The sequence below is a fragment of the Limulus polyphemus genome, unplaced genomic scaffold, assembly GCF_000517525.1.
Source record: "Limulus polyphemus unplaced genomic scaffold, Limulus_polyphemus-2.1.2 Scaffold2188, whole genome shotgun sequence".
NCBI lineage: Eukaryota > Metazoa > Arthropoda > Merostomata > Xiphosura > Limulidae > Limulus > Limulus polyphemus.
Genome location: NW_013667798.1, coordinates 177,747 through 187,954, shown reverse-complemented (window position 1 = coordinate 187,954; position 10,208 = coordinate 177,747). Strand labels below are relative to the sequence as shown.

Genomic DNA, 10,208 nt, shown 5'->3' with positions numbered 1-10,208 from the left:
TAATACTGAATTTACCAGAGAGTGTAAAGTACTGAAATGTTTTATGAGACAGACATGTCAAGCACCAAAGCTTGTATTGATACTGATTTTACCAGAGAGTGTAAAGTACTGAAATGTTTTATGAGACAGACCTGTCAAGCACTAAAGCTTGTATTGATACTGATTTTACCAGAGAGTGTAACGGACTGAAATGTTTTATGAGACAGACATGTCAAGCACTAAAGCTTGTATTGATACTGATTTTACCAGAGAGTGTAAAGGACTGACTTCCTATAATTTTTACTATTTTCAGTGATAAGACAAAGCAAATTGTTGATCTAAATGAATTAGCGAGCAGATTCTTTAAATTAATAAATCATGACACACATGATATCTTCAATATTTAATACCCCTGTTTTATGAAATATGGTGCTTCCTGTCTAATGTTATAGATGTTTGGTCTTAAGTGTATTTAATTTTTCCTTTCATATGTTTAGGTGTATATAATGGATTAGATAGTTTATTTATCAAGTATTTATCTTAAAACATAAGTGCGAAGTGAGTCTTTTGATTCAACTGTTAACTCTTATAAACTCCAATGGTAATTAAAGAAAAATGATAACTATTAACCCTAGAAGGTTAATAAAAAGTTCTTAAAATTAGTTTGTAAAAAATGTTTTTCCATCTGAAATGGAATTTTCTTTGCTCCAGCTCTGAGATTACTGTGATTGTGAGTTCAATACACTGGTGTGAGCCACCTAAGTTCTGGATATATTGCATGTCTCAAAAACAAGTACTTAGGTTATTTACATAGATATATGTTATACAGGGAAGCAGGAAAAGATTGTATCAAGTCCCAAGAAAGGAACGTATCACGGAACAGACCTACCAGATGTCCCGTTGGACTCCTTCTATTAAGGATGTCATGGAGGTATGGCTCTGATTGTCTATTTCGCTTTCCATTCATGCTAGTTAAAATTCTAGAAAATGGTTTAGTTATTAAAACCATTTGAAATTTTAATGTTGATTCTATAAAACATTCTCTTCAAGATACTTAGAAAACATAAAGTATTATCTTTTAGACTTTTCAGTGACTTGTTAGTGAAAGAATATATTTTTAAATAACTAATTAAATAAGAGATACATTTATTTTTATAATCACAGAATGATTCACAACATCATTGAGATGCTTAAGAGTTATTTTAACTTGATTCTCTGTGTCCTCAGGATGCTATTGACGATAAGTTGGATAGCAAGCATTTCCCTTTCCTGGCTGGTCGGGTGGCACCATCAGCTTATGGTCGACCAACTCCTACAAGGTAATTATAAGGCTAAAGAAATACTGCTGATTCTGTTAAAGTTTATGACATTAAGTGGCCATTGCTTCTAAGATTGTTGTTTTTATGTGGTTTGAACATTTACTAAGGAAACTTGGCTTTGCGGCCATAATTTGTGGTTGATCAACATATTAGCTGTCCAGTAGGGAGTGAACAAAGGATCCTAATACTTAACTTACAACACACACTTTTCATTCCTGGTAATGTTTGTGTTAAATTGTATTTGTGTGAAAGATATAAGAGTATTCTTTTTTTAACAATGCATCAGGTAAGTTTAGGGAGTTTCATAAGAACTACAAATTATTTTAAATGATACAATTAATTTTTTGTGGAATATATTATTATTATTTATTTTAAAAAGATATTTATTAGAAATGAACTTGAACAAGAACATTATTGACAAAAATCATAATGTAATGCCTGACGATGGTAACAATAATGCCATTTTGAAGCATGAGTCTGAAGCTCAGAGGTAATTTCTAAGCCTTTATCTAAGCAAACTAACAAAGTTGATTTGCTGTCAATCAGCAAAATAAAATATCAAAAGAAATATAGATTAACATCAAACACATTAGATATGTGAAATAAACTTTCAGGTCAGTAATAAACAATCAAGATGAAGTATTTTTAATCTTTTATCAAAAGTGTCTCACAAGAAAAAAAAATTGGAAATTTCACAAAGAAAAAAACAAATTCAAGTTATATGAAACTTAAACTAGATTCTGTACAGAAAGATTTGTACAATTGTTATTCAAATTAATTATTTCTGATGTGAGAAGAAAGAAGTTGACACATCCTATGGTCCAGAAAAGGATTAACTCTCTCCGGAGGTTGTCTGATTTGACCAACTGTGGAACTGTAAAAACTATACATACTATAGCTCTAAATTTACTAAATGTATTTTCATAAAATTTTACAGGCTTTTACTAATTATAAGTATTTAATACACAAAATATCAAAGCTTTTACTGGCTCAGTCTGAGTGAAAGATGATTTTTCATGCTGAGAATAAAAACTTCTCTTCTCACAATCTTATTATTTCATTATTATAACATCTAGAATACAAATTTAATAAAGTGTTATATTTCATCTCTTATTTTCTCTACCCTAACACAATAAAATGAGCAATACCATTCTTTCATTTTATGAAGCTTACAAAAGCATGGCTTTGATTTTTTTTATGAGTGCAAATGAGTTTGAGTATACAGTGAGTAATACAAATCCTCGTTTTAATGAATACTTTTTCTTCTTTTTAACAAATGTAACTAAACTATTAATATTATAAATTGCTCAGCTTAGCTTAACAAACTTCAGTAAAATGTCTAAAGTTCCCCAAGTTTGAGCTAATCATACACCCATGCCATATTTCACGCAATATTAATATTACCAGTGCCTGAAAAAGCTACTGGCTGATGCTATAACTTATTACTTTGTGGACTTGACGATTACTGTATCCAGTGGATACAAAGTACTGCAATAAAACCATAAGAAAAAAGATACGAAAATGGTACCAATTTAGTTGAAACTTTTTAAACAACACTCATGTTAGTTTACGTTTCATAAATTTGACATCCAAAAAAGAATTCATGTATTTTAAAATATGCATTTTAGAATACAACAAATATATCAGCCATGAGAATAAAATGTCTTAAAACTACCGCAATTTATCCATTTTTCTCAGTAAGCTGTAAATGGATTTATAAATTCATTTAGCCTTAACATTATCAAATGTGATAACAACAAACAAAGCAAATCCTTTTGACTGTTTACTTTTGCTGCCAAAAGTGGAAAGTGCATAGCAAGCTTTATATAGAAAATAATCCACTCTTTTTAGTAGTTATAAGCATCTCCATCAGCCATCTAAAGTTGATTAGTAAGCAATACTAAACGTTAAGAGATAGGGGTTTGTTTGGTTGGTTTGAAAAATGTATTGGTATCTCAGCAAGTTTACAAGTCCACTAAAATTGTTATATCAAGCTGATCAACTGCATATTTGGGCTAGATGAAGTAGAATAGTTTAATCTATAACTTCAAACCTTGTATGCTGTTACAGGAAGAAATAAATGAGATTTTCTTTTGTCCTTATAAGTTCTCAGCAGAATTTTAAAAAGGAAATGATTTTCCTCTGGACCTTAAAGTCTCAGAAACATGAAACAATTTTGAAAATTCTTTCCAATTGTTTTTCTTTTTTAGCTTCAAAACTTAAAAGGTTGTCATATTAACAGCATTTGAGTAAAGTTTAGCCAAGGAATTAAACATTTACAATTTTTTTTTAAATATACAGATATTTGTATGAAAAGCTGTTTGTAGTACTTGTCTATAGAAGTACATCACAGATTTATTATTTTTTATCAAATACTTGTGCATTGCATGTAATTAATAGATTATTTTAAGTATCCCACAAAACTTTGTTTTTAATGAAATTATATGTATTTGATTTGTTAATTCTGCCAATGTATTAACGTTCATAATTTAACAAATAAGTGTTTGTATTTTTTATCTATTCTTTCCTTTACTTGACATACATTTTTCTTCATAGTGTGCGATATGGCCACTGGCACAAAGATAAAAACACACCAAATGTGAAGAATGTTCCTCGTTTGATTATATATGTGATTGGAGGAATTACTTATTCTGAGATCCGTTGTGCATATGAAGTCACAAAAGTAATGAAGAATTGGGAAGTTATGCTTGGTAAGCTTTGAAAAGATTTAGAAATTAATTTTCGTCCATTAATTTCAACAACAGCTGGTCTTGTTATGTTTTAGAGCGTTGTTGCTTTAATACTTAAACATTGTAGAAAAAAAGTTAGTGGTTTTTATAAATGAATTGGGGAATAATATTATGGTTTGATTATTTTATTTATTTAAGGTATTATTGTAATTAGTTTATAGACACATGCATTATTCAGGGAAAGAAACCTTTTCCTGTAACACAAAATATAATTATTTAGGACTTCCCCAAATAAAGTTAAATTTTCCTAGGTTTTTTCTTTCTTACTTCTGATTCTCTTATTATATGTGCATTTATTTACCATAGTATTTTGGTGTCGATATATGATATAAATTGAACTCTTGGTAAATAAATATTAACCAGTGGTCAGTAGTCATTACATTACAGTATCAATAGATGATTTGATATGCTCGCATTGTTAAATCTTGTATGATCAGTAGTCATTATGTAACAATATGATAAAAGTTATCGTGCATATGCTACATGTTTAATGGCTCGTGGTTGTTACGTTACAAAACTAATGATGATTTGTTATGTATGTGCTACATGTTTAATGACCAATAGGTATTGCATAAGATAACTAGAAGTTGATTTGTCATGTACATGTTACATGTTTATGGCCTGTAATTATGTTAACATACTAGAAGAGATTTATCATGTATATGTTATGTGTTGTTTGGTCAGTAATCATTATGTAACAGTACCAAAACGATTTATCATGCACATGTTGTATGATCAGTAATCATGATGTAACAGTACCAAAACGATTTATCATGCACATGTTGTATGATCAGTAATCATGATGTAACAGTACCAAAACGATTTATCATGCACATGTTGTATGATCAGTAATCATGATGTAACAGTACCAAAATGATTTATCATGCATATGTTATATGTTGTATGATCAGTAATCGTTGTGTAATGTTAATTGTACATTTATGCATTTTTACATGTCATATGGTCAGTAGTTGTTGTTTAACAGTACTGGAAGATTTTGTGTTGCATGTCGTAAGATCAGTAGTCATTAGGTTAACAGCACCAAAAGATGATTTGACACACAAGGATTGTACAATTGATGTCATATGCACCTTGATGGTATAGTATCTATGGTGTCAAAGTGAGAGTTCTTGTTTATTATTATTGAAGTTTGACCTTAATGTTAGAAATTAGAAAATAATTTATTTAAGCTTGTGGCATTGAATCTTTGTAAAGAAATTTTGGTGTTTTATTTTCATCATCTATCTTGTAAAATATTTATTAGCGTATTTTCATCCAAAGTTTTATGTTTGCCAAATTCTGTACATTAGATTTCCTAACATACCATTCCTGAGTGATTTGCATTTACCTTAAAATCAACCTGAAAACCAATGGTTGTAATTACAGTGTGTCTTCATGTGTTCTAATAACTGATCATTATCTCAAAACAAGTGTGTGAGAAATTCTCTTTTGTCCTATTTTGTAATAGATTTGTTAATTTGTTTCAGGATCTGACCATATTCTCACACCTGAAGGGTTTCTTAGTGATCTTCGTGACCTGAGCAGCTAATGTGGTCAAAAGTTACCAGTAAAATATGAAAATGTGGGCTATTAACATTAAATTTTCTAATCTAATTATTAGGTATGCACTAAGAAGTGGCATTGACCTCTTACTTGTTTCTTCTGTATAGTCTTTGATGTTTTTATCAATTCTTGAAACTATTTATCGTTTCAACAAAACCCAAATAATTGAAGGTTTTAACGATCTTTTTACTTACTTGTTAAGATAAATTTTCCTATCATTATGCATCGGGTGTTGAAATTTATTTATTTTGTGTGTTTAATCTCGGTATATATATGCATAATGTAACATGCCACTATTGTTTACTGAAGCATAAACAAAATTCACAAAATCACCCTTTGACTTTTTCAAAAGAGCAAGAGGTACAAGTGTTCATAAATCTTTGAAGTAAGATCTTTACAGCACAATATACAATTCAACGTAGCTCAACTAAACAGAATAAAAGTATGAGGACTAAATAGGATGTTTATAGACCATTCATGGCTAGTGCAGATTGACGTACGCCATCCTTATTATTCTTACAGCACAAGGTTACACCTGTATTATACTCCTTTCAATTCACAATGTCCAGTTCAACAGAACAATGAAATGAACAGGACTAAGGTAAGATACTGTGTCTTGTGTAGATTGACGTACACCATCCTCACAAACATACATAATACATTTTCTCATCGTGTTACTGTTGCGTAAGAGGATTTGACACCTTTTATTATGACTTCTGTTGTTTTTGTTTTTTCGTGTATTTCCCAATTGTGGGATTTTCAAACCACTATAAAATTGGTAAAGGACAATTATTAAAAATATCTGTTGTTTAAAGATCAATAGAAGAATTTTCATTTGATAAAATAAATTGTGAATTTTCACTAAATGTTTTTTTTTTTTTCATTGTGAGTGAATGTCCATGTAATTTATTTACATCCTTATACCTGATGCTTCCTTAGCAGAGAGTCCAAGGATGATATTGTATGATTTAATATTTTAGTATTGTGTGTGGGTTGTGCTTCAGCAAACAATATTAACGTTAGTAGAACAAGTATATCATTGTAAGTGTTGTGAGATCATTAAACATTTGCTCCACTTTAGGTGATACAGTATTATTAAACTTGCTCTGCAATACATAATTTGTCAAGAATCATTCTTAAATTGAATGTATTTAGAAAATATTTAGCACATTACATGTGTTTAAGAGTATTTGTTTTGGTAGCTTAAGTTATATGTTAGTAAATGGCCTTTATGGAGAAAGAATGTTAGTCTTAATTATTGATCTTTTTTCTAAAACTAGTATTTTACTAATTCTTAAAGTTTAGTGTACTTTCAATTGTTCTGGATATATGCAAGGATTGTGTTATTTTATGTAAGATGTTCGTGTGTCTTCAAATAGTGAATAGCTTCAATATAAATGACTAAGATTCGCTTATAGCAAAATGTGGGATGAACAGTTACATGTAGCATAAAATAAATTAAATTTACATTTTTTGTGGTACTTCATATGTTTACTTTGTAATTTGGTTTGTGAAATTTAATGCTAAGAAGGCTATTGATTGAATATAAATTATCTATATTGTGGTTGTTGTTTTTCTATTTAATACAATTTGCCTTACAAGCAACACTTTCCAGAAAATAGAAAATCCAGAGTGGCTTACCAACTAACAGGTGAAAGCTAGTAGAGAAATTTATGCAAAACAGTGTGTGAAGTAGTTTATCAGAACATTGTATTCATAATTTATGATAAGGAATTAATACATTTTCTAGTTTGTTTAGATGTTACATATTGTATCCTATTGAATTAAGAAAAATAGCTTGTATGTCAAATGAGCTAGTGTTAACATCAGGAAATCTGCAGAAGACGTTTTCATTTATATTTTTGTTTTGGACATTTCCTGCCAAAAGGCAATACCAGTTGGTTTGTTTTAAATACAGAATGATGTGAATATTTATTGATCAGCATACATAACTTGTGTAATTTATTAGTAAATATTAATGTGTAATATATTAAGAAAATGTTGTATACTTCAAAATTATATTAGTTCATTTCAGCGAGAAATCATAAGAATAGCAGAACCGTGTAGAGTGCATGTGTATTATACTTTTGAATGATTTAGTGTTTCTTCTTAAGGTAATTGAGATGTATCTCTAGTTGATTCATAATTCTACCTAATTATTAATAGCAGTGTTTTTAGTTTATTTCTAAAATGTGAACTTTCCAAATGTACATCAATACATGTTTTATTATTTTGATTTGTTAATGTTGTAAAAATTATGTAAAAGCTTTTGTATTGCAAATTGTTAGTTGAATAAGCAAGACTTCTTGTATCATAAAAATGTGTAATTTGCTTCTTAATAACCCTAAAAAACAGAGTTAAATTGATACAATACAACATCTGTAATGAGTCAAGTTGATTTTAATATTATAAACTCTCTTTGGCTGTAAATTGTAAGTAGGAACATGTCACATTTTTGAAAGCATTTGGTAATAACATAAAATGTCAAAAATTATATAAAGATCAGGAATTCAAGTTTCAGGCATAAGGATAAAAAAAATCCTAACTAATACAACAATTTTTTTTTATAAAACAATTTATTTTTAGTGGTAGAAAAAACCACAATCTGTCAAATGGAGCAATAAATAATATAATATGTAAATTACCTATATCAAGTAGGTAACTTGTGGTGAGGGAAGAATATTTAAAACATTTTATATTGTAAAACTGCAGATATTGAATTATTGACACATTAGTGTATCAATTTATGGTGTATTAATTTTATAGGTTTCTTAGATGCCTATGTTTTGTTCACTGGTTTGTGGATCAGGGAAAATGTTTTCGGTCCATGTGATATGGTGTTATACCATTTGTATTGATTCATGGAATGGAGCTAGTTGATGTTTTATATAGTAGTGGTTCCCAACTGCTGTCCATGAATTGGTGCTGGTTCATGGATGGGGTTATTTCAGTGTTTTAAAGTATAGCTACTGAAGTACATTGTTTTACAATGTGATGTAAAATTACTTTAAAAAAGTTGATATTGTACAAACTGTTCCATGATATTGTGGGATCAGAACTATCTGGTCCTCAGTAGTAGAAAGATTGGGAATCACTGTGCTATAGGGACAGGTATTGGACTTGGTAGGTAGATTTATGGATTAGGGAATGGGGCTTCTGTCCTCATGATATAGTGTTATACCAGTTGGCTTGATTCACTTATAGAAGCTGGTTGGTGTTTGCTATAGGACAAGTATCGGACTTGGTAGACAGACAAACCCTGTGAAGTAACAATGGTTTTTGTCTTTTTTAAAGTTATTTCAGTAAGAAGCTAAAAGATGTTTGCAATCTTCCATTGTTCATATTTCTCCACTTTAACCCCTGTGCTGGTGTTACATACAAATCAGCTGACCAACCCTGATGGTTATGAAGGTGTGGCATGCCACTTATTTGGCAACACAAAGACTGTTTGGAACAGAGTATTTTAATTAGAAAAGGGAAGGTCTAGATGTTTGCATAATTAAGATAGTTACCACTCACCATTTTTTGCTAAAGTTCAGCTGGTTTTCAAGAGAGGAATGATGGAAATTAAGTATCGAGGTAGATCAGGGCACTGTGTTGGTTGTAGTTCTTTTACAGTTTTAATGGACTTGTGCTTGATAACTTTCTTCTTAAAATTGTTTAGCAAACTTAATTTTGGAATCTATATAAATAAAGCAGTTATTATAGAAACATAGATATTAAGTGTAACCATTCATTAATCTGTGTGTCTTAAATTTCTTCATTTTTTATTTCCACTTTGAACACATCAAATTTGTTTTAACTGAATCCAAGGTTCGTTGTTTTAAAACGTATTATGAACTTAAATATATTTACAGTCATAACTAATTTAGATATATTAAGACTTGATTTGGTAATTGGAGAAACAGTTTCCTTTTTTTAACATTCTTCTTTTCTTATTAGAAATTGTAACAATTATATCATGTATGTAAATGTTTTAGTTCATGTGTAATACAACAGGTTTGAAAAAACTGATGTATTGTAGTTTTTAGAAACTCTTTCAATAGTATTATTTATTTTGCAATTTACCAATCTGTAAATTGACTGATTTCTGTTTCATCTAGAATTATTAAAAAAATTCTTTAATGCACAATAATTTTGTCACATTTGGGAATATATTTATTATGTTCTGTGAAATAAATATTCAGGCGTGGCTCTGTTGTACGTGTCACAACCTTTCATGGTGTTACATTCAAAATTTAATTAAATTATATTATCAATGTATCAATAAACTTGGCATAAAAATGTAGTTTATGTTTCAAATAGTTATTTTCGAAGTTTGAACTTCTTAATTTTTCAAAAAAACTTTAAAAAATTCTCAATCTTCATTTTTCTACATTTTGTGATGCATCTTTGCTTTGATTTATCATTTTCAGAAACTTGTAACTTCTATAATAGGATTTTACAGTTTTCAGTCAGTTAGAAACACAAGTTGTGCATAATTATTAGCAAAAATCTAAAATTTGCGAACTAACTTTCTGCCTTCATTATTTGCTTAGATATCAAGAAATTTGACAAACCCACCAGAGAAACCCTTGCTTCTTTCTCTCTGACTTCC

General features: G+C 29.4%; 1 protein-coding gene across 1 annotated transcript in view; it reads left to right on the top strand.

The window, feature by feature from the left end:
- Window positions 1–9,899, top strand: part of LOC106466213 (protein ROP-like) — a 25,937-nt gene extending 16,038 nt beyond the window's left edge. Inside the window, exons 9-12 of the mRNA XM_013926461.2 lie at window positions 809–910; window positions 1,207–1,298; window positions 3,855–4,009; window positions 5,536–9,899. Coding sequence (XP_013781915.1) covers window positions 809–910; window positions 1,207–1,298; window positions 3,855–4,009; window positions 5,536–5,597 — 411 coding nt within the window. The 3' untranslated portion in view covers window positions 5,598–9,899. The remainder of the gene's footprint in view (window positions 1–808; window positions 911–1,206; window positions 1,299–3,854; window positions 4,010–5,535) is intronic.
- The last annotated feature ends 309 nt before the right edge of the window (window positions 9,900–10,208 follow it).